This window comes from Dysidea avara, chromosome 6 (assembly GCF_963678975.1).
Source record: "Dysidea avara chromosome 6, odDysAvar1.4, whole genome shotgun sequence".
NCBI lineage: Eukaryota > Metazoa > Porifera > Demospongiae > Dictyoceratida > Dysideidae > Dysidea > Dysidea avara.
Genome location: NC_089277.1, coordinates 6035365 through 6061666, shown reverse-complemented (window position 1 = coordinate 6061666; position 26302 = coordinate 6035365). Strand labels below are relative to the sequence as shown.

General features: G+C 38.1%; 1 protein-coding gene across 2 annotated transcripts in view; it reads left to right on the top strand.

The window, feature by feature from the left end:
* The window catches only part of LOC136258294 (uncharacterized), a 32566-nt gene extending 6854 nt beyond the window's left edge, over positions 1-25712 (top strand). The window contains exons 3-15 of one of the 2 annotated variants that reach the window (XM_066051623.1): positions 13418-13513; positions 15723-15824; positions 15952-16053; positions 17577-17646; positions 22399-23998; positions 24051-24187; positions 24254-24427; positions 24486-24530; positions 24591-24876; positions 24935-24978; positions 25056-25338; positions 25393-25574; positions 25617-25712. In XM_066051623.1, the coding sequence (XP_065907695.1) occupies positions 13418-13513; positions 15723-15824; positions 15952-16053; positions 17577-17646; positions 22399-23998; positions 24051-24187; positions 24254-24427; positions 24486-24530; positions 24591-24876; positions 24935-24978; positions 25056-25338; positions 25393-25399 (2946 nt within the window). In that variant the 3' untranslated portion in view covers positions 25400-25574; positions 25617-25712. Of the gene's footprint in view, positions 1-13417; positions 13514-15722; positions 15825-15951; positions 16054-17576; positions 17647-22398; positions 23999-24050; positions 24428-24485; positions 24531-24590; positions 24877-24934; positions 24979-25055; positions 25339-25392; positions 25575-25616 lie in introns of both variants that reach the window. The other variant, XM_066051622.1, reaches the window with a different exon arrangement.
* Positions 25713-26302: the final 590 nt, after the last annotated feature.

Below are 26302 nucleotides of genomic sequence, written 5' to 3'. Positions count from 1 at the left end.
TAAACTGAGAAATTGAGACTGAATTCTTGTGCTAAGATCGAGCAATGTGATGTATATATATACCCATCCAAAAACAGCTTATAGCTGTAAAAAAAGTGCGCGTCCAAGTAAAGCAGAGTTAACTGCGACAAAAAGTAATGATATCATAATGCGGCCATGTGCGAGGTGTGCAAGTTGTAAAATTAATATTAGCTAATCAGATAATACAATGTTATTGTTAAAGTGTTACTGAGAACTATGTGATGCTGCTAGTTTTTAAGTGTGTGAGCATCTTCATAAATGCCACATAAATTTAATTCTCAATAAAGCAATGTGTATAGATTCTCTGATAGTAATAAATAGTTTGAGTTTGGCCGCCTTTCCTGTATACAGCAATGCTACGAACAAAGGAAAGGCGGCCAAACTCAAACTATTTATTACTATCAGAGAATCTATACACATTGCTTTATTGAGAATTAAATTTATGTGGCATTTATGAAGATGCTCACACACTTAAAAACTAGCAGCATCACATAGTTCTCATTAACACTTTAACAATAACATTGTATTATCTGATTAGCTAATATTAATTTTACAACTTGCACACCTCGCACATGGCCGCATTATGATATCATTACTTTTTGTCGCAGTTAACTCTGCTTTACTTGGACGCGCACTTTTTTTACAGCTATAAGCTGTTTTTGGATGGGTATATATATACATCACATTGCTCGATCTTAGCACAAGAATTCAGTCTCAATTTCTCAGTTTATACATGTAAAGTACATAATATAGCTGTTGTCTTCTCTTTTTCCTTTGATTTTCAGGACTTCAAACAGTGTTAACGAACCCAGTTTGTTTTTGGTATTAATATAGTCCTGCAAGTTAAAGAGGGGAAAGAGAAGGACCAGGACCCCTCAGATATGCCTATGGTTTGACTGTTACGTAGTACCTTTCTTCATCATGTCAAAGATTTATGGAAAACCTGTATGTATTCCATCTATTCTTTTTATGCATTCTACTTTAAAATTAAACTTGCATGCACAAACATTTTACAAATCCGATCACATTTTGTTACTTTCGAGATACTCTAATAGAGCAGTCACTACTGTCACAATTGATAACTTTTGTGAAGGAATCATGACAATACTGTTTATTACCATCAAACAAGTTTAGTTGACGTATACTAGCATAGCATATGCATATGTTAGTTGAAGTATATGCGTTCTTTTAGATAGCTATCAAAAATGCTATCAAATCAGGGGCGGATCCAGGGGGGTTCAAAAGGTTCCATGGAACCCCCTTTTGAAAGAGCCTCTCTTACTCGAGATACTATAATACAGCAGTCAAGATCGAGATACTCTAATAAAGCAATCACAGTATTCTAAAGGGGAGCAGTGTAGCAGGCTACGTGTGGAGTTATAAATAAGGAAATATAGTTGGTGAGGGTATCTATGGTGAGGGGCAGCTATTGTCAGCAGGTGATAACCATTTTTTTTTGGTCTTCAACTTACAGCTAGGCTGAAGTTGCAATTCCAGAGTAGAACCCCCCTTTTAAAAAGTCTGGATTCGCCCTTGCAAATTCAAACATAGGTCTAATTTTAAAAGTTATTTTAAAACTTTTCTCTGAAGATATCCAACTAGAGTCGTAGAGTGTATATCTTTCATTCATCCAGCTATACCAACCAAAGTTATGTAAAATAATATAACTTGTGTGAATCAGCATGGAGTAGTGTCTTGGGAGCAGAGTTGTCATCTTTAATGCATGCTTATTGCTATTACTGTAGTACTCTTCTTCTCTGTGTTCTACAAATAATTCTGGACATATAGTAGACCATGGACTAAGCGCATCTAACTCTAGCCATTACTCTGGTTACAGGTACCCATCACTTGAATAATTATTTTTGTGGGTACCATAGGAACTTCAGGACGAGTATTTAGTTCTTTTTTGTTGCTCTTTCACTCATGCTGGCTATAAAGATATGTACTTTAAACCATTGCAATTCACAGTCTAAATAAGTTATACACCATGAACTAAACAATTAAATTACTCCTCAGGCCTTAGTAGCAACCTTGCTGCACTCAGGATGCTACTGCCTCGGGCCTTCGGGGTTACTAAATCGCTTAGTTCCCTTGATCTTGGTGTCTAACTATTATTCACGTTGTAGAAATGCTTGGATGTAATTTGCTGAGTTTCATATGAAATTAAGGTTACGGTAAACAGCAGAATGTGATTTTTGTACTATATGTTTAAAAATGAATATACAGTGGAACCTGTGTTACAGTCACCTGGATTAAGTGGTCACCTTTGCATAATGGCCATGGTCATGAGGTCCCAAATATTTTCCATACAAATGTGTGCATTGTGGTCTACATTAAGCCGTCACCTGTCTAACGCATATAATGGCCAACCAAGAATCTGCCTATGAATTACTGTATACATAACTTCATCCTTCTTATAGCGGTCACTACCTTTTATGGTGGCTTGTTAAGCCAATAGTCTGACACCACAGCACTGTTTCAATTAATGCGCAATTATCACACTTCCTGCCTTTCAATGAATGCTATATGAATTATCAGGCTTCATTGCTTAAACATATTCAATAGCTACAACCAACATTCATAACAAGCTCACCTTGCCCTTTGTGTATAAAAACTAGTAAAATATTACTGTATTGCGGTTAGCGCGAGCCTCTTAATAATAATTACTCATTTATAACGGTCATAGCCACTAAAATGCTGCTGACCACCTTATGCAGGTTTTCTCTATAACAGCCACCTGTATATAAAGGCCAGATATATCTGGTCCCAAGATGACCATTATAGACAGGTTTCACTGTATATGCTTTGTAAATCTATTATATACACTGTATAATTATATACAGGCATGTAGAGCATGTACTCCTTCACCATCACACAGAGTCACTGGCTAAATAGGTGGTGAATTGTATAACTACAGCGACAGGAGCAACGCACAGTGCCAAATCTTTCCACGTCAAAAATTCCAGCTAACAACTTGAGATTGTCAAGCTCTTACCACCTCAAAACAACAAGAAAAACAGAAGCTAGGGACTGATATCCTTTACTGGTACCTGTGTTGACACACATGCACTGTGCTGATAAAATTTTGCTACAAAATGTTGCGGATTGCTCACAAATTTAGTTAGAACTTCCTGGAAAAGAAATGACGCCCCTCTTACCTCATCAATCCCTTTGCCTACTATCATTAAGCAGATGGAGGGTAAAATACTGACCTGAAACAAGCATATACCGCAGAGTAAACTGATGTGAAGTCTGACACATGCGTTTTGACAAATTACCATGAAGGAGAGGTATTGATAATTATACATGATGTAACGGATAACGTAATTTCCAACTTTATGGGAAAGTTTATGTGCAAGAAGCTTCTGTAGCTTGAACACGTAGAGCTATAACTGCTATTTAGGTACAAACCATCTGTGGTGAGTTCAGTGTTCACCCCAACAATGACAAGGCACTTGCGAGATCGTGATAGCTGCACTCTAAGTACTATATAGCTCCACAATAATTCAGGAACTAAAAATCAAGTTGAATAACCAACAATAAAAACCAGGTAAGCACTGCATATCAGATTATCCACAAGACACACTTATTATTATTATTACTTGGACCGTGTCACATACAACCAAGTACATACGCCAACGTGACAACCCCCTGGTGAGGCTATTAGGTGGCGAAGGCACGATCAAAATAATTGTGATCCAAAATTAACTCATTAAGTCACAATAGTGACAGATAACAAAATAGTGGCATCATGACTAGAGGCCACCAGTAGCTAAGTGCCGGTACATCATTGGTGTGGCAATGGCACAGTGATGTGTACACAGTATATGCATACAAAACATACAGGAGAGAACTATACAACATTATTGAAATATTGCATGCAGCAACACATTATTGGCAACATCACTGAAGATAAAAATCATTCGGCTATGTAGCCAATATACAGCACAGTATCAATATCAACTAGAGGTCACCAGTAGCTAAATACAGTTCATTAGTGGTGTGGCAATGACACAGTGATGGTTATACGCTGTATGCATACACAACTTGCAGTAGATACACAATACCGTAGGAGTATACAAGCCAGGTGAACCAGATAAAGGAACACAGCCAAGCCAGCCAGAGCTAGCCTAGTAAGCCAGGTGAAGGCAAATAATTAAACAATACTGACAAGAAAACATTAAAACACATAGCTACCACACTCTTTATAACACATTTACATATAAAATACAAGTAAACAATACAAACAGACATACTGTTCCTTGTCTTGTGCAGCTGGCATGGTGAACTTTCTTTGTATCGGTGTCGGGCGTGGCATGGCGTGGCATGGCGTGGCCGCCTGCTTAATCTTCCTTATGTGAATGAGTCCACTGGCAGCTGGCATGGCGAGTTGAAACTGACATTACAACAGTTAAACATACTTGTAATCTCTTGTTTATGTGTAAGGTGGCGTCCCAATTACTCTGCTGATGTTTGCTAATCTTCTCCTTCACGTAATCTGTAATTAACCAAGGGTGTGGTACTGGGCGTTATATAGAATTACATGTACGGTCAAGTCATCAGCACGAACAGGCACAATTATTATACGTCTGTGCCTTTGTTTACCGGCGAGTTGAACCCCGGTTAGTGCAAGTCCATAGGCCTGGTAGTTTTCCCAAACATTATTTATTTATTCATTATTATTTATGACATAATTTTAACACCATTTTGTATTATTCTTAGTACTTGGTTGTATAATTACTAGGCCCGGGACAAATACAACCAAGTACAATCACCAACAGGACAACCTACTAATGGGGCATGTACAAACAGTGCACGGCCAACACAATGTGTGCAGATCATGTAGAAAATATGCACAGGAAATGATACATATGCATACGTACACAGTCAAGGGAGTTTAACTGGCATCAGGAAACCACAATACTAAAACACAACTGACACAAAAACCAAGTTAAGTTAGCTATATTGAAAGTTTATATTGTAGGTGTGATGTGTCTCTGAAAATGACTCAGCAGTGAAGTGAGGCTATGCAGAACAAGGGACATGGTGATGGCTCAATTAGCAAATGATCCCAATCAAGCCAATATGGCACAACAGATACTATTGTAACTAGAGGCCACTGGTGATGTGCCAGTATATCAGCGGTGTGGCATTGGCACTAGTTGGCACAGTGATCAGTCTATAATAATATGTATACAGCCATGCACAACATACAGGAGATAGTTACACATTGTTGTATATGCAGCAATGCATCTTGTTTATTATAGACTCACAGTAGAGTAGCTAGTAGTTAAGCCAGGTGGAAAATAATTCCAGCCGCTAGCAAGCCAGATGAAGGATGAAGATGTATAATACAACTACAAGTATTACATTACTCATTATCTTGTTGTTCATGAGTACATCAGCTGGTTGTTTACAGGTGAATCAGCTGGTATCCCAGCTGGGAATCAGCTGGTTGTTCACTGGAGTGCATATCCTGCATACAAAATACACAGTTACAAACATTTAAACTTACTTGTAATCTTGTTGTTTACGTGTAAAGTGGCCTCTGGCTCTCCTGCTATCACTCAGCAGATGTTTAATAATCTTCTCCTTCGCGCAATCTGTAATTAAGCAAGGGTGTGGTGCTGGGCGTTATATATAGAATTTCATGTACGGTCAAGTCATCAGCACGAACAGGCGTACTTATTATACGGTTATGCCTTCATTCACAGGCGAATCTACCCCTGCTTAGTTCATGTCTCTAGGCCTTGTAGTTTTCTCAAACATTATTTATTTATTTATTAAATGTGATTTTAACTACATTTCGTATTATTCTTAGTACTTGGTTGTATAACTAGGCCTGGGGCACATACAACCAAGTACAACCACCAATGGGGCATGTACAACAGTGCATGACCAGCACAGTGTGTGTGGATGGAAAAGATGCACAAACAAGTGATATATACAATTGTGAGGGCCTGCTACTATTATGTTGTATTGAGTACCTGACCATGGAAGACCACATAATGCATTGTCGCCACCCCTGCATGGTTCTCACAAGTTGAGGTGCAAGTGCATGCTCTCATATCTATGGTATTGATATTGAATCTCATGCCTGCAAGCAATGAAGCTTATACATCCATTAAACAGTCCTAAAATTATAATGTTTAATGAGGTACTGGATTAAGACATGGATGGCTGCTGAAGTTTCCAAGAGCAGATGTCAATGATAAAAGAAGCAGGGTATTTCACTAGAAACTGTTATCTGAGTTTTTTGATATGAGCTGGGCCATATGTCCTAAAGTGATAACATGATATACTACAAGATGAAATATAGGAGATACACAATACAGGAGATACAATGCAGGTGATACACAATACTGTATGCAAGCCAACAAAGGGAGACAGCCAAGCCATCCATATGCCAGCAGACTGCTAGGTGAAGGTAAAATGTACAATACAAGAAAACATTAAAACATACCATGCTCTTTACAATACATTTACAAACACTAGAGGTAGCCAAGCCAACTAGTCTAGCAAGCCAGGTGGAAGTACAAAATAATACAAAAATACATACCGCTATTAATCTTTTTCCTGATCTTGTGCAGCTGGCATGGTGAACTTCCTGTGTGTTGTTGTGTTGGGCGTGGCGCTGGAGCGCAGCCACTGGCAGCTGGCATGACGACTTGAGACTTGGTGTGCCAGCTGGCAACAATTCCAAAAACAAATAATCAATAGTTCGTTCGTCTAGATCGCTGTTTGAATCCGCCTGGTGGATTAACTGCATTCTAGTGGGCATCATGTGCTAGCTGTTTTGATTGGTGTTAAATAGAATAGTCGTACGTTCTATCACCTCCACGACAACATCCGCCCATTATACAATTGTCTCTTCATACAACATGGATTGTTTTCCTGGTGAGTGTGAAGCCTTAGGCCTTGTAGCTTTCTCAAACATTATTTATTTCATTATTAATGATGTAATTCTAACCGCATTTCGTATTATTTTTAGTACTTGATTGTATAACTAAGCCCAGGGAAAATACAACCAAGTACAATTACCTACTGGACAACCTACCAATAAGGCAGTGCATGACCATTATAATGTGTGCGTGTTGGCACATAAATGCAATTATAATCAGATGCTACATAGATAATATAGTACAGGGATTCGCAACAGTAACATCATTTCCGTAGGAACTAATAGTTTTAGGTACGGACAATCCTCGTTACAGGTTTGATGGGTCTTGGTTACGGGCTCAGAGTCAGCCTCGCTTCACAAAATATAACCTTCGTATAAATCCTCAGTCATTGGGGATTTAGTTACTGCTTAAAAAATTCTCGTACCTTGTCACAATCTTTAGTAATAGCGCCACAAAAATGATTGGTGCCGCTCCAGAGCAACCATAGTGAAGAAGTTCCGGCTGCAAACTGCCGTGATTTGATAACACTCACTTATTCTAATAGTGAATAGGAAACTGTCAAGGTAAATCCAAGAAGAAATAAAGTATAGTTGGTGAGATATCGCCACTCAAAGTCCCTACCTGTAACGAGGATTGTCCTTAGTGACGTCACTGTTGTGAATCCTTACTTGTATTATCTATGGCTATACATATATAGCAGGCCCTAAGAATTCATACTGACCAACGAACGTTTAATTAAGTCTAGGATATTAATTTATGTATCTGTACACAATTTGTGTCCTCCTCATGTGATACCAGTTGTTTAAATGAGGATGGATCAGGGTGATGGATTAAGACATGGCTGGAGTTGCCAAGGGCAGACCACAGTGATATCTGGGACAAAGAAGCTGAGTATTTCCACTATGTGTCACACACAACCATCATCTGACTCATCCGCTGAGTTACATTTTTAAGTTTGAGATAGGTCGATATGTCAAAAAATGGTCACATGGTGTCTTGGATACACTGCAAGATGAAATAAAATGTGTAGCAGATCGCTGTGAAAGGTGGCAGCACCTTCAAAGGAATACTAATGGATATGGCACATCAGTGGTGTGCGGACACTGAATGGTAGTCAGAGTGATTGGCACTTCACAGCTACAGGAGATAATATTTTATTTATTGTTACTGGGTAGTTAATACAAACACAGTGCCAACAAACAATATTACAACATGAAAACAAAGTCTACCTCTGTTAATAATTCGCCTGAACGTATGTGCTGACAGCTGGCATGGCAACTTGGGACGGCTTACAGCTGTACCTGGCACTTGTCTGAACACTTACAAAACGAAGATCCGGGCACAAGCGATTAGTAGATAAGTTAGCAGTAGACTTGCAGATGGTCGCTAATCTTCTCCTGGCCTTTGGAATCACAGGTGTGGTGCTGGGCATTATATAGAATAACACGTTCGTCAAGTCATCAGTACGAACAGGCGTAATTATTATACATGTGTACCTTTGTTCAGCGGCATGTCGAACCAAGTTCATAGGCCTTGTAGTTTTCACAAACATTAATTATTTATTTCATTCATTATTATTTATGACATAATTTTAACCGCATTTCGTATTATTCTTTGGTTGTATAATTATTATTATTATAATGCATGTATAAACCATTTCACAGCTCTCTCTATATACATTAAAATGCACCAGTGCTTGTTGCTGAGCCATGTAGATAGGTAGAAACTATGATCTCTGCATGGCTATATTGCTGCAGTTTACTTAGAGCTACAACGATTGATCCTCTGTGCCCTACATCATCTGAAATGTGTGTTACTTCATCCAAAATTTTCCTGTACAAAACAAGATTCACACAAGAACAATACAAGTTTAAAAGCTATAATCAGCAACAATGGGAAATTGGAAGAATAGAAGACGTTATTTCAACAATCGTTGACATGTATTCTGCAAAAGAAAAAAAGGGGTAAAGGATGACATTCTTTAGCTAGCAGTGTGTATACATTTTTATATACTTATAGGGAAGTCTCCAAACCAGCAGAGTAGAGCCGCATAGACCCTGCAGAATGTCGAATCATCAATATTGATCTGCTCAATCAAGACATGGAAAATGTAGTAAATCATTTCACTAGCTGCAGCCATAACTGAGGATAGCCAAATTATTCTAAACACCATGGCTTAGTCTGGAAATGCATTGGTTGTGGACACAAAATGTCTTTCCCTTCCCATTGGTAACTACTGGACTACTAACCTTGCTGCAGTATGGGGCGACAGGCGGTGGATTCAATTCACTAGAGGAGTTCTTGGTATCCCAGTAATGTCCGAACTGTCATTCATGCAGACAGAACAACAAGTTGGACAAGGGTGGTGGACTGCCCTTCAGGAATCAATGAAAGCTGCAGGAAGGTAAGAAAAAACATGCAATGAACGCAATGACTACCATCAAGGGGAACCTGCGATCACTGTCGTTGTAGATGGGAGATAAAGAAAGCGCACCCACAAATACTCATATAATGCTTTGTCTGGTGTTGGCGTAATAATTGGGAAGCACACTGGTAAACTACTCTACATTGGAGTACGAAACAAATATTGTACAGCATGTGTAGCCAGCAAAAAGAAAAACAAAGGAAAAAACTTAGCATGTTTACTTTAAAAATTGGGAAGAGGCGTCAGCTTCAATGAATGGAATCAGATATAATTGTGGAAGGCCTCAACTACTTCAAGAGCAGCATGGCATCAGATATACTAAATTTATTGGGGATGGAAGATAGTTCTCTTCTAGCTCATTTGAGGGAAGATATCACAGTCTGGGGACATGACATAGAGAAGCAAGAATGTGCCAACCATGCAGTAAAATGCTATTGATCATCTTTTTAGTTGGCAAAAGAAAAGCCTCAATACAATGGTAGAGGTAAATTAACAGAACAGATGAGAAAGAGACTTGCAAGTTCTATGCGCTGTGCTATCATCAACATAAGTAAGCTGTCTGACAAAAGAAAAGCAGTCCGTCTACTGCAAAGGGACATACTGAACTGTTCTCTGCACTGCTTTGGCAGTCATACCAAGTGTAGTGCTGACTTTTGTAAAGTGGTAAAAGAGTGCAATCAAGTCAAGATGAAGAAGCTTCACTGGCTGTTAGCATACATCAATCTACTTCAGGTACCAGTACTTCTGCCTTAAATCCAGATTATCCAAATGAAGAACTTGATTCATCATCCTGCATGAGCTGTCACAACAAATTCTAACAGCTTGTCTAGTGATCACCAATACATTTCCATGCTGTCTTCTCCAGATAGTACATCGAGTTCTCTGGACCTGCCAACTTCTGACCAATTGTCATCTTCCAGCACTTCAGATGACACATTTCTTTCTGACAGTTCATCTGTATCTACCCACCTGAAATAGAGAGTGATGCACTGGGTGAATTTCTTAGAGAACAGCAAAAAACGTGGGAAGATGCTATCAGTGAAAACCCAACAGATCTACCAGAACCAAGTCAAATGATCTGTAATATATACAGACAATGGCAAAAGCAGAAAACTTGATAGGTATTCAATATATGTTTAAGTTAACATCCTAGATTACATAATATTCGTCTTTAAACTTTACCACAAATTTAGTCTTGTTGAACTTAATAATCCCTACTTAGCAAGGAATATGACATTAGATGAAGCTGTTTGTAAACAAACAAAAAAATTGTCTTCGTTGTAGCAACAATGCTGAAACTCCAGTTGAAAGACAATCATGATATGATTATTACTACCAGATACAATGTGCCATGTACAGCACAAACCATGAGTGGTGTGACTTTGTTGTAATGGCTAAAAGTGTCCATATTGAAAGAATAGCCTTCTACAGGGATCTTTGGAAAATTAGTGTCCAAAAGCTTAAAACATTTTACTTCACTGCTGTGCTACTTCAGTTAATTAGCTTCTCCAAGACAACTTGTCCGAGAACCATCTGAATGGCTGCAACAAGAGTGGACAGACAAATATGAGACATTATACTGTAATAGTTGTATTATTTTTCTTTGTACTTAACTTATTGTTGTTTGTATGTATGCATTCTGTATCACTAGTACTGTTTTATTGTTTTATACACACTCCATTAATTGGAACACTTTGATTTTAAAACTTATTTAATATCACTAAATGAAACTTAAATGACTGTACGTCAATTGGGCAATTGGTTTACACTAACGTGCATGGCTCCTTTTCTGTTGAGAGAGTTTATGTGATGTAACAAGCAACATATAACTTTCAACTACTGCTAAGCTTAGTGTAAACACAAAATGTATCTTGCACAGAGGGTCTTGTTGCTATCGAATTCATCAGAACAGATAAATAATGATGCTGGGGAAAAGCCAGGCTGACTAGGACTAGTCCTAACCCCAAAATAACTGGCTTCCAATACACAGAAAGTTCAGTTGGGATTTCAAAGTTGTCCTATAGTGGGAAGGACTGGCTCTAGTGTGGTAGGCCTGGCGTAGCTATGTTGCACCCTCGGTTGTACTGGTAGTTTGCGCTGTGTAGACATTATGTACTTATATAACTACTTACTTACTACAACGTACAATACAAAAAACTAACCTTTGTACCAAATTAATGCTAGTCATTTCTGGGGTGGAACTTTGAACTTGGTCCCGTTTGTTCAGTTGTAGACTCGCATAGCATGCTGTTGTAACAAATTGGTGCATTAAACTCTTACAAATCACTGAGATATAATATACTACTCGCTCGCTTCAAAACAGATCAGCATGTGCTTTTGCCAAACCAATAAGCTAAGTAATTACATAAACATCTGTCATTACATAATTATAGTAGGGCTTCTGTGGTAATCAGTGGCATTATTTTAAGGCTTCAGTCATTAAACTAAGTAGTGCTTCCAGTTGCTTGGCTTCCACTTTACGGTAACCTTAACAAAAAACTGTTTCATTGATATAAACTCTCAAATACTTGGCTTGTGGAACTTGATGAATCATGGCATTGTTTATATGGTAAAAGGTGAAAATTTATCAAACACTCACATTTTATGGGATCGAATTCATAATCCAGCATTCGGCATAATCCTGTAGTCTGTTAATATTGAATTTTACTATCTTCTGGAGAATGAACCTCTCTGTAGAAGAATAGCATCATCTGTATACAACTTTAAAGCTGACTTAATTTTATTAGGCATGTCATTTACAAAGTAATTATAAAGGACTCAATACTGATCCTTGGGGGTTCTCTCTGAGATAACCTGGGTTGAAATGCTCTGACCATTTACTACACGCTCTTGGATCTGTAGATCTGCCTATGAGCTGCAAAACTTTGGTATCATCACAGTAAGATCAGCTTTAAAAACTTTTGTTTTGTGTCAGTGCTCTCCGGGAGATACAAGATATCAATTTTGTGTCAGTGCTCTTCAGGAGATACAGTACAAAATATCAATCAGTATAGTAGAACATGTTTAAGTAGGGGTTGCACAAAAATGACGCTTGCTGCCTAAAATGCTACCTAAAATACTGCCTTTAAAATGGTCCTAGAGATATCTTACATGACAAAAATCACCTTATGGAATAATATTAGTCCATCTAACATCTAATACAACGTTAAAAACAAGGAAACACAGGTAGCTGGATATAGAATTAAAAAAAATCACTCTAACCTGAATATTCGTCTGCCAACCTGTCTGCCTGCCTACCTGCCTGACCGCAGTTGCAAGGCTGGAGGCCAAATGGAGCAGCGCACAGCCATAATTTTATGCTACAATAGCAAACTTATCAGTGGGATGTGCCTTTTGGGGTTCCAATGAGTGTGTGCCCTCTGCACCTTGTCTTTCCTTTTATCTTCTATCAGGCTCTTCTTCATTCTGTGAAAGCATATCAAGGTATTAATTTTCTTAGTTAACACTAAAGTCTTTCCTTGAGCAACATATTTATACACAACAAAAGTGCTTGTGTGCCCGGTATAGATACCTGTACGGTCATGATAGGTTTGAGACCATCCCATTACTGATCTTGGTTGATTAATAACGATTGAGTGTGGAGACTACACCTCTTAACAGTCCAGTTACTCGATCATGATGACCACACCCCTTATTGTTGGTCTAGCTGTATTTATAATGTTAGCACAGTGATAATATCAAATAGTGACATTCCTTCTTGTTTAGGTCTAGGCCAACTTGAGATACTCTAATACAGCAGTCACCCTAATAGAACAGTCACATGTGTATGTGTGCTATATTACTATATTTAATTTAAGAAATGAAGAAGGGATCAGGAACAAGAAATGAATGATGATATTACAGCATAGCTTATCCGTCACCCTGATGATAGGAACAATCTGAATAGTTCACCATTTCTTTATCTAGAGACATATAGAAAATGTAATCAAATGAAATTTGAAAAATGCATGAACATGTGGGGTTTCTGCAGATCTGGTTATAATTATTTTTATTGTTGAGCAATGTCGTAATGTATAATTGACATTAGTGTATGTATGTTTTCCTACAGCGAAACAGGACCAGTCTTCATTACGCAGCACTAAATGGCCACTACACTGTGGCTTCATCCCTACTTGATTGGGGATCTGAAGTGGATTCTGTTAATGTGAGTTGGTATACCCATTATCTGGTGTATGCATTATTTAGGGATAATTGTGATTCACCTCTTCATTAAGAGTAAGAATATCTTTCTGTAACATGACACAAACATGAGTTATGTGCATTTTTCCATTGCGTTAAAACGTGAGTTTAATGTCGCCATTTCTAAGCTTCTTGTTTGATAGCATGGGTATATTTAGGCCACAAACTATACCTTGATGAATGCCCCAGTTCATGGTGAGCAAGTCCCAATTCTGTAGTCCACTGTGCTCAAGATTTATGATTGATTAAACAAGCACCTGTAATATTCTCCATACACAGTACAGTCCATTTATAACTTCACACATGCGTGGCAGTTCTGGAGTGGCACCATGGCACTTGCCACAAAACATTCTTGTGTGGTCCACACCAGGTTTGTTGCGTGGTCCACGCCAAGTTTGTTGCGTGGCACACATGCGTGGTGTGCCATGCATATCCCTCACTGGCTGCCACACGTGATCCTTATACCATGCGTGGCTGTAAACCACGTGTGTGTGTGAACCACAGACTCTACAGTAGTTACATGTACAGTGCTGTATGTTTCATGGGTTTGAAGGTTAAATAAACTTTGAATTATAATAGTATCGATATTCGTCTCTTCACAATTGATCTTCATGTGCCACACTCACTTTTTGAATCATTGTAGTTTAGTTTGCTACCATAGATGTAACTTTATAAAGTGATAGATAATGCATGAAAACATTCTTTTAGCTGTTAGTTGGTGTTTGCCTATGCATGATTGCAGTATAGCAGACATGCCCATTTGCAATTGATCGATCACGTCATTCAGTACTGTTGCTATGTACTTTCCAAATGCTTACAAGCTTCTTAAATAGTATTAGAAAGATAAAACTCAAGAAGGACATTAGCTAAATAATAGTTAGACACCAAGACCAAGGGAACTAAGCGATTTAGTAACCCTGATGGCCCGAGGCTGTAGCGTCCCGAGCGCAGCGAGGGCGCTACTAAGGGCCAGAGGGGTTACTAAATCGCTTAGTTCCCGTTGGTCGCGGTGTCTAACTTATTTAGACTATGGTTTAAAGTACATACCTTTATAGCCAGAGCATTAGGGTGGCGTGAAAGAGCAATGCAGAACAGCAGAACAGTTTCTTCCTGAAGTCCTTACAGCGCCCACAAAAATAATTATTTGACCGGTAACCAGAGTAACGGCTAGAGCTATAGTAGATATGCCGCTTAGTCTACTATTTCTCCAGAATTATTCACAGAACACGGAGAAGAATTGTATTACAGTATTATCAAGTACTCCAGTGTACCTTTCGTGTTATAATTATTTTTCACGTACAAAATTGCCTGAAGGCGGGTTACTAAATGAACATGTGTAGGTGACTAAATGAGCATGTCAGGTGACTAAGTGATTTAGTAACCTTCTAAATGAGCTATATCATAGTCTAATAATTATTAGTCACACGGGGCAATGGTTCCATGTGTGGCAATTAGAGGACTCCACGTGTTGCAATGTCATGGCATGGCAATCTCTTTTTCCACACGTAGTAATTCCTTGTGCCATGACATGGCAATGACCAGTCCATACATAATTTTTGCTTTTGCTGTGGGAAAAATTGTATGGTGCCATGCCAAAAATGCCACATATTTGTGAAGTTATAAATGGACTGTACTGTAAGCACTGTACAAATCAATTTTTTGCTGTTTGTTACTATAACTCCAAAAGCTCTTACCAGATAAAGCTGAAACTTTAACAGCCCATTGGTTTTTCAAATTGTTCAAGCAATTTGTTTACAAAGAAGTTAGGGCAGAATTGTTGTTCACACCACGTAATAAACATCTGAAACTCCATTTTATGACTTGTTTGTTAACTGTCATCTATGCCCATGTAATGTAGGTCATGATCATGTTCCCAAGAATCTGCCTGGTTTTATTTACATTATGGCATTGTTCTATGCATAATAATTGTAGAATGGCTTCGTAAACATTGCTGTGCTCTAGTGAAAGGAATGCAATAATGTGTCAGGCTTTGGTGAACTGGTTTACTGTTTGAAATGTATTGTGTTGGGATTAAAAGAAAATACAGCACGGGTACACCTGCAGCTTTGAAGTATGCACATTACACTTTTGACTTATATTAATTTTTTTCTACTTTCAAGTGCAATAACTATATTGTACTGACGAATCTTTATAGTATTATTCTTACTGTTCAGGTGGAGCATTATACACCACTACATTTTGCTGCTCGTAGTGGTCACACGGATATTGCTGCACTGCTAGTAGGAAATGGTGCTGACGTGAATATGAAGAATAAAGTGAGCTATAGGTACATGTGTAATTACAGCATACAGCGAGGTTGATTATTTTAGCTATTGAGTATTGATATACTTAAAATACATAATGATTAAACTATATTTCTGCACATCATTTTGATTACTACAGGTTGGACGTACTCCATTGGATTGTGCTGTTTTGGGAAACAAAGGCAATGTGGTAGAGTATTTTGTTAACAGAGTACAGATGGACACCACACAGTATGATCAGGTACAGCAACACACAAACACACAAGATGTTTGTAAGACCAATAATTAGTTGTTTCATGGGCAGTCCAGAGAATAGGCATGGTCTCAATGAAGCGTGGCCCATGAATCCACTAGTTAAGTTGACCTGACCTACAGTGTATTGTGTAAATAAATGGATAGCAATGGAATGACTATCATTGTTGTTTATCTATATGGACCGGGTCACATACAACCAAGTATAGAGTTGTTGTTGGCAATCTCAAAGCCATTATATAACTTTAAAGTGCAACAATTGACCTGGGCAAAATCACATGTAAATTTTCACAACTTATCGGTCTAGTAGTGTTTATAACAACACAGTAAACATTGCTAACCTGTTGACATTTGAAGAAGCAATTATCTCTAAGTCTGGTTTTCAGACATTTCAGCAAGTATGCATGCACATATATACACATTAAGCAGCATACAAAAGTAGCAATACGCCACTCACCTACATAATCTGTCACCTTATTGTTGCTCTTCATTAGTGGTGCCAATATCACTTCAAAGAATAGTCTACAATACTTATTATTGACTGTGAAAAGTGTGCGATTATGTCATCTTTCCTGCAATCGTGTGTGAGGGACCGGTTATGTCTGTTCCCATTCACTTAAGAGCATGACCATTGTAGGATAACTGCAATGCTACGGCAGTAGCTACAGACCACTTATAAAGTGGTGCAGGGACGTACCGAGGGGGGTTTCCAGGGGTTTCAGGAAACCCCTTTGGATTTTACACACTACTTGAAACTTTAAGAAATTGAAACTCTAGGTTTTCAGAATCTGGAATCTATCATGGAACAGGACACATTGTAAACTTTTATCATAATTGAATAATAGCTTCTCACATGATAGCAACACTTATAGCTTATAATTTTGGTGGAAAGATCGAGATACTCTAATAAAGCAGTCAGGCAATATAAACTACTGTAATATAACAGTCACTTAGCTGTAGTGGAAACCCTGTTTCAAAATTTCTGTGTACGCCCCTGTGGTGCTACAGGTGTTGATAATCTATTCTGCCTTAAGTTATGGCAGTTGTGGTGAGTGGGCTATTTCTACTTTCTCACAAATATAGTCAGTACGCATTCATCCAAGCCCCCTGTCAAATATAGTAACATCAGAGTTGAACATGTGTTCACTCCCAATGGTTTTGTACTGGAACAAGCATGTTTTCATGTTGTAAACATGTTTGCGCATCTGAATCGTCTATACTAAATGTATGGGATACTTTTACAGCCTCACAACTCACTTGATCTTGTCTGTATCAAAAGCGCTTTTTGATAACCAGTTTAGGGATTCACAGCCGTACTAAATGGCTGGCCATGTAACAAAAGTTATTTACAAGAAACGAGGGCTCAGCTGAATGCAAACAGACTATAGTCACCTCATCTAGGTCTATACTACATAGGGCATGACTGAAATATCTCTCATGTAACTATATCATACATTCATGTGTGTATATATATATATACACATACATACTGTTAGTTTAATCATAATGTAGGAGACACAGGAAAAGATTGAGCAAATATTGTTGGAGGAGGCATCCAGAATAAAGTCTATTGTACAACAAGGTATTATTATAATTATATCAAAAAGTTTACTGAATCAGAGGAACATCTGTTATTTAAACTACAATACTAGAACACTATTAATTCCTATTCCAGTCAGATTTTAAATTAATAGTTAGACGTCAAGAACCAAGGTTCTACGGGATTTAGAAAACTTGAATACCCTGGACTTTAGCATCCAAGCATAATGAGGGCACTACTAAGGGCCCGAGGGTTTTGTAAATTCCGTAGAACCCATTGGTTCTAGGCCTGAGCCTATTATGCTCAAAATTTTACCTATTATTCTTTCCAGAATTTCCCAAAAAATTCTCCTATTATTCTTTTTTTTATTCTTGTATCCAGCCTATTATTCCATAATTATTCTCATTCAGTATGTATCTGTGGCTAGTCACTTAGTTTTCAAGATGCTGCTATAAGTAGTTTTGTCCGAATTATTAATCGCCATATATGAAGCATTCCACCTTACACATCATTTTTCTATCCATAATAGTTACAGCAGACTTAGAATAGCTATCTACAGTAATAATTCAAGTGTATTTAATTATTAGTGTATTATAAAAATAAATAAAAATAAATATTATGCTGTAACTACTGTATAGCTACTAAGTTAGGTAGATAATAATGCTCAAAGACTTGAAGAAGGTACACTGGTATAAGATGTACAAGTTTCAGAATTGCAGATAATCATGCAGTTAAATCCCTGATGCTGGCTGCAGATTGTTAACATGAAACGATCTGACTGCTCTATTAGAGTATTTGAGCGTTCTATTAGAGTATATCGATCTTTTAGAGGTTTTTCAGCTCCTTTCGCCAGCACTCCTGTCAGCTTTATATCATTTGTGGTAACTTAACTCTTTCTTCTAGGTAATCAAACAGAGACACGCCCCCTAATTCCACCGATTATTCCCGTGGTCGTCCGATTATTCTAAAATTATGCCTGTAACCATCCTATTATTCCGGAATTATTCTCACGAAATTGGTGACCTATTATTCTCAAGATTATGCCGGCATAATAGGCGCAGGCCTAATTGGTTCTTGATGTCTAACTTAATTTTGTTATTGTACCTTGAGTTGACAGTAGATTATAATCGAGAAATGTATCGTTAATCATACAGTACAATAGTACTGTGTAGTAGGGACCACAAAGGGGTGGATGTGGCCCATGGAAAAACATCGCCCAAAAACCAGTCTCATTTTCCCCGATGACGATGAGGCAATATTGGTTAGGTAAAACTAAGCCTAAACAAGTCTTCAGATCAACCTGAAACACTTTCAACAAGTTGCTACGGAATTTTTTTATTAAACAGATTTTTTTACTGACTGGCTGACTGAGTAACTGACTGACTGATGCCTTCAGACAAGCGTAACTTGATAACAGCTAAAGCTATGGGCTTGTTTTTTTCACTGTTTGACGTCACTTCGACCCAAGAGGTGCATTTTGGCATACCATAGTATGTACAATGCACTCTTCATGGACTTACCATTGTCCTCTTTTGTGTCCCACTCAATCGATCATCTTTGCTGAAAGTGTCAATTTAATGGTAGCATGTGATGGCTTCCCTTTGTAATGGAAATTATCCACAGTGGCTACTTTGATTGTAGGGGTGTTTTTTGAACAGTTCTTTATTTGTACTGCTGTGTAATGGGTTGTAGTTGACAACGAAAGTGTAATGGATACTTCACTTTTCCGATGATAATTGATATAACTGGGGTGTGCCCATTTTTTTCTTTTGATGTGGTATGCATAGATTGTAGGGGTGCTTTTTGAACAATTCTTAATTCGTAATGCTCTGTAATGGGTCTAACATAGCTGACAACGAAGCGTAATGGATACTTCACTTTTGAAACAAGCTGGAGTAGTGCATGATATTAAATCATAGTAAAACAATAAAAAACGTTATATCCCTACTGTGCATTTCCGTTATGATATCTTGAGCACAGTAGGGATATAACTGTCATGTACCACTCACCTAATAGGTGGGGAGAGTCTCACAAGACAGCTGTAACACTTATAAAGGCCAGGTTTCTAACATCGATTGTGGGTAACCAAGCCGGACGTTGCGATGACGTTCCCCCTGCAGTACTGCAGCCACCTGAGATATTGAAAGCTAGTACACTATGGGTTATATCACTAACCTGCATTCGCTGTTCGACTCTCATCATGTAGTGCTCAGCATGCCAGCGTGATCACTCAATCGCCATATAGACTAAGCGCCAGACTAATCGCCATAGTGATTCTCTCGAGCGAAAAAAAATAGCTAAATAGACGTTTTAAGTAAACAAAACCTAACTACTAAACGATACTAGTCTAATCTTACTATTCACACTGGCTAAACTCGAATCTGGTGGCATGACAAAACTGGTTACCACAATCGAACATAAAGGTTATAGTATTATTTAGAATATATTTGTTTTATTGAGTCATTGTCGAAGTGGACTACAGTTTAATCTGGCCTAAGATGGCACCAGACTAGTAAGGTGTATAAGTACGTTTATATATATATGTAGACTAGAGTTGTGGCCACCCGTGTTGGCTTTTTCGATCGCCATTGGCTGCTTGTAAACATTATACGTATTGGTGACGTTATGGCCCACAATCGACCTTTACATGTCAGGCTATAAAAGAATTCGAGTGATCTGTGAAGTGTCTTTCCACCTATTAGGTGAGGTGTCGTAGTGGTCTTTGCTACCGGCACTTGTGCTATGCTGCACATGCAAAACCGCAGCCAGTGCAATATCTGTATATTGCACTGCGGTCGGTGCATTATAACTTATAATGCACTCGTTGTGGTCTAAAAAACCACAACCAGTACGTTATAAGTTATAATGCACTCGCTGCGGTCTGCAGCAGTGCAATATACAAATTATGGCACTGGTGGTGCCTTTGAACTGCCCACGCAGAGTGGTACATCACTTCTTATTGTTATACTGTGATTTAATATCATACACTACTCCAGCTTGTTTAAGTACTTTTTATCAATGTGCTATGGTCCCTACTCTAGTTGAAAATTCCAAATTTTTTTGTGTACTTGTTACTAGAAACAAGCTCTCTACACCTCCCTCTAATTCAACATGGCTGTTGCTACCCATTTAAACGTCCATATGTTGGAAATGTTGCAGGTGTGTGCTATGTTTTAAAGTACAAAACTAATTGGACTACAACTCATTGTTGCCGCTTGACAGCTGCTTGTAAACAAGAAATGTAGTGTTGATTAGTACAAATAAGGCTGTTACCTAGCCATTTAAATTCCCATGCATTGTAAATGTTACAGGTGCATAATTGCCGTGCTTCATATTGCACAGTCTCTATTGGACATGAGCATAGCAGTGCAGGATGTAGAGACCACATTTTCAGCCAATCAAATTTCATTGTCAAACTTGTAGTCTAAACCAGACAATAACTAGAGATGTGTGTGTGTGTGTGTGTGTGTGTACCTACCTACCTACCTACCTATCTATCTACCTATGTTTGTCCGTACGCACCCACACACACGTACGCATCGTAAAAGTGATCACCAGCAATACTGCTCAAGTGAAGTTTGTGCCAGGTCCAGTTCTTTGGAACCAGGACCCTGCTATTGTCAACAGACAGGCTGATAAGGTGTGTGTGTACTTACCTCTCTATCTATGTTTGTCTATACACACCACATGGGCAAAATGGTTAAATGGTAAAAGCAGCTTGCATGTAAGAAGTAAAAGCAAACTGAATTGTGTATTAAACTTCCACATGAGTAAACTTTGCTCTGAGGTGGTTTCTTTTTGGCAGTCTGTAATACAAGTGTGGCAACTCTCCTTAGATTTTGTGAATTACCTTCCCTTCAAGTTTTACAGATGTTTAGCAACTGAAAAACAACAGTGTGGGCCTCCTAGACTACTAGGAATAGCTTATCCCTTTCAGTTGGAAAGGGGGTGTATCCCCTACTTATGCAAACGAAAATGAAGAGCAGCTTTGAGGCTTTGCCAAGAGAATTTGTGAGAAAAAAAGATGATACTTAACTATGAAACAGTTTAGAAGATACTTCTGTGTGAAATATGTTGTTAAAAAGCAGTTTGTTCAACAAATTCTTCCTTAGGCAACATAATTGAACAATTACAAAAATCTTATGAATTACAAAATGTAAAATTATATTAATTTTATTAATTGATGTATTATAGCTACATAGTTGTACTTATGTTGGTTAATTACAAATGAGTTGGCTGCATGGCATCTGGTTTTAGAAGTAGCACAACATCAACTTATCTGTCTATAGTATCTAAACCAAGCCAACCAAGCTACAAAATAAGGGTGCGGCCCCCAAAAAGCAAGGGTAAAAAAGTTGTGAAATCAAAAGTGGAGGTCAAGAAATGGCTGTAATGGTAGTTAATAGCAATATTATTAGTTGCGGATGCAGAGGAGTAAGTTTGGCCATTATTAAAATTTGCACCTGCTAGGAACAAAAAAGCACTGTAACTTGTACATTTGTGTAATTATGTGTGAACATGTGCATGTACATTGGTTGCACTATGGGAAAGTTCTGCATAAGTTTCTGTGTATATGCCAGTCTACACAAAAATGTTTCTGTGATTTTGTGAATCCTGGAAATTTGGCAAGTTGTTGTCATGCATTTATTTATACTTTGTCTGTTCTGAGATTCTTTGTATAGTCTGTTCATGTTCACCTGAGCCGAGTGAAAACCAAGACATCACATATATAATTTTCTACACAGCTTATCTAACACAGCAATGCCATATTATGTTAGCTTATTTATTGTACAGTTCCACATGCAAAAATGGGACGAGCAGCAGTCAGCAAAAAGGTTGTATATGCGTACTTACAAGCTTCACATAAAGGCACCAGAGCTGCCAACCAACTAAAGCTGGTCATGATGGGTGCTGAAGGAGTAGGAAAAACAAGCACCGTTCACTCTCTACTTGACAAAGAATTCCAAAGGGACCAGGAGTCCACCATAGGTGCAGCTGTTAATCGTTGTATCATTGATCGTGTATTGGTGTCAAAGTGGAGGCAAATAGAAATGAAACATCACACACAAGAGCTGCCTAAACTGTATAATACTGAAATGAAGGAATGCATATCAGAAATATCAAAGAATCTTAGTGACAAACAAATACCAACATCCATTCAACAAGAAGTTCCAGAAGAAGTTGTTACACGTATTAAGGAGGTGATGGGAGCCAAGAAAGTTGCTAATGATGATGTACGCATCATAATACTTGATTTGGGAGGGCAGGAGATCTATTATGAAGTCCATTTTATGTTCTTGGCTCCAGAGGATGTAGTATTGATGACCTTTGATGCTTCAAAAGGCCTCAAGCAGCCAGTGGTGTGCCGACAGCGTTTGAATAGGTTTAAAGCAAAAGTAGCCACACGAGGTATGCAAACCAACCTTGAAGTGCTTGAAACCCTTTTCCTTGCTGTCTACAGTCACTGTGGAGATTCAAAAAAAGGATACATCTCCAACAGAATTCCAACAATATTGATGATGGCCACTCATGCCAAGGGTCTTACTGAACAGCAGAAGCAAGATATCATTGTAGAATTTTACAAAGCATTTGAAGGCAGACCTTTCTTAGATCACTTACCAAAGAATCGATCTGATGCTTTTTACTTCATTGATAATGAAGTAAGAGAGTGCAAAATTTTCACAAGCATAAAGGAAATTATTTTAAAGGCCTCCAAAGCTACCATTGAAAAGCAGTGTCCCATTTCCTACCTGCAGTTTGAAAGTGGCTTGTTGCAAATATCAGAGTCTAAATCAATCATCACTATGCAGGAAGCTTTAGATATTGCGAGAAAAGCTGATGTTGAGGAAGACAAAGTAAAAGAGCTTCTCCTCCACTACTCCTACAAAGGTGTTCTCCTCTTCTACCCTGATACGCCTTCCCTACAAGATGTTGTCTTTGTAGATCCACAAGAAATTTCAGATCTAGTCTCCTCTGTCATTACTACACATGATTGTCAGCCATCTTCATCTAGTCTCCAGGTAGCATGTATTCGCTATGATACCTATGGGTTATTAGAGGAAGCATTGCTTGATGATATTTTGGAGAGGAGTAATTGTCTCCAGCAAAAGGAGATTATTTTAGGCTTGTTGAAGAAATTTGATCTTGCAGTAGAAGTATCAGTGGACACAAAGTTTATTGATGAGGATGACAGCTATGTTTCTCCCAAGAGTGGCAAAGTGTTTGTAGTTCCCTCCATGTTGGTGTACAATGAGAGGATGGTGTACCAGAAAAAACCTGATGATGTCGTCGTGTTGTTCCACTACCCTGACAAGTTTATCTTTGAAACTGTCTTCAACCATGTGATTGTCAAGACTGTTCGTTGGTGCAATGAAGAAGGACATCAAGTACGACGGTATGTTTATAAATTTGTTTTGTAATTACCACTATCATGCAACTTTCTCCAGAATCTACCGAGGCACTGGCTACTTTGACTTCAAGATGAGAAAACAGAGCTTCAGGTTACAGCAGTGCTCAGACACATACTCTATTAAATGCTACATCACTATCCATGCAGAAGATCAACCAATGATGTTGACACAACGTAAGAAGCTACTGACACATTTAAAGGAATCACTCCATGAAGTTCATTGCACATACATTCCATCAGCTAAATTTCCCATTGGGTATGTCGAGTGTCCCCTGGAACATACAGAGAACTGTTTTCCTCATGTGCGGCTTGATGACATCTATGAAGTAGAAGATGTTCCATGTTCAAAAAATGAAAATCAAATTGTTCCCAGGAAAGCTTACATGGCCCTTAAAACAATGATACATGTTTCTAGTGAGTATACTAGTTCTTAATAGTAATAGTATTTAATATTTCATACAAATTTGTTTAGGTAAACCAAAGTGTACTGACGTTCCCAATGTGGCACTAACACAAGGTATGTGTGTATTAGTGTCATAAATTGTAGTTTATTAGCTGATTTGTTGTTCTTCTATAGTGCCTACTGTGTTAGAATTAGGGGACATCGTTCTGCCAAGAATTGCTGTAGACTGGAAATCTGTGGCTATTGACTTAGAGCTCAAACAACACACTATTGCAGTTATAGAACAGAGGTGCAGGAATGATCCACGAAGTTGCTGCATGCAGATGCTTAGTGAATGGGTTATCACAGAACAAGGTGTAAGCCCTAAGACTTGGGCTACACTCCTGTTTATAATAAAACAAACAAAAAAGCTGGCCAGTGCCTGTAACGATATTGAGAATGATCTAGCCAATCTTCCAATGTATGTGAATACTCTTAATACTGTATTATGGGTATGACATGTTATACTTTATCAATAGTGCAAATATCACAAAATTGAAGTTACCTCAGCACCACCCACAAGGTAAAAACATGACGAGTTGTACTGTTGATATATGTACAATAAGTTATTGTGTAGTTAATTTATAACATTTATTGTAGAAGTGAAGATGAAACATCTCAATTCAATGGTAATACCAAAAGTTGCAGCCCAATGGAGGGTGATAGCTGACTATCTGGAATATGACCCATCCATGATTCAAGTGATAGATCAACGATGGAGGGACCCCATCCTATGTTGCCAGGATCTATTTAGGGACTGGCTGGGTACTAACCATGGAGTGGGTCCCAAGACCTGGACCACTTTACTGTCCATATTGAAACAGATAAGACAGCTGATCGCTATTGCTGAGGGGATAGAAAATGAATTAGCTGAGCTGAAATCGTATGTTAATCAGCATCATGTGTGTTACGTTGTTATCCCTATCCTATTGTATAGGCTGTAGACTATAAAGAAGCAAAACTATAAACTAAATGGTAACTTTGCAAATAGTGTAAATTAAATTTCAAATATAAAATACTGGACTTGTTATTTATTATATTATGCAGTGAATAATTGTCATGCATTTGGGTATTCCACAAAATTGGAATTAAAGAACATGACAAAAGCACCATTTTTTTGTGAGTTCCTTACCACATACAGTAAGATTAAAGTTTTGATAGGATCCACCTCAGGCATGCCTGCTTGGAAGCCATTCAAGGCTTGGAAATAAGCCTTTTTGCAATGTTGGTGTTTAAAGAGTAATTTGAAAGTTTAGAATAATCTAGAGTATTTCAAGTGACATTAAATTTTAAAGTATGTCATTAAATTATAAATCATGTCATTAAATTTAAATATTTATCAACACATGTCTATGTTGTTGTGTTTTATTCACAATTACTCCATTAGAGCAGTTGGACAGTACTGCTGCCTCCTGTAACACAAAGATAAACACATCTCCACTCTGCTTTTTACATGGACTTGAACCACAATCACTTGAAGCATGCAATAATTCACCAGACCACCACCACAAGTATCCCTAGGCTGTGTTGTGTCCCACAGAGAAATCCATATGCACTCTCCTCAAGCATACAAGTATTTTGACAGATGGAATCTTGCTTGCTTGCTCTGAAGTGTACAATTTACAGCCTAGGGCCCAGATCAAGGAGTGTTTACCTCCTCAGAAATGTAACCATGTACCTGCTTATAGGAAAAGCTAGTAGAGTACATGTTTGCTTACGATACAACAATTGTATCATACAGAAAGATAAAAAATAGCAAGGAAAAGAACTAAGCTCTTCTGAAAACTAATCAGTGTTGCATGGTCAATCTTATATTTGCAGGACTGATTTATTGAATGCGGGAATTT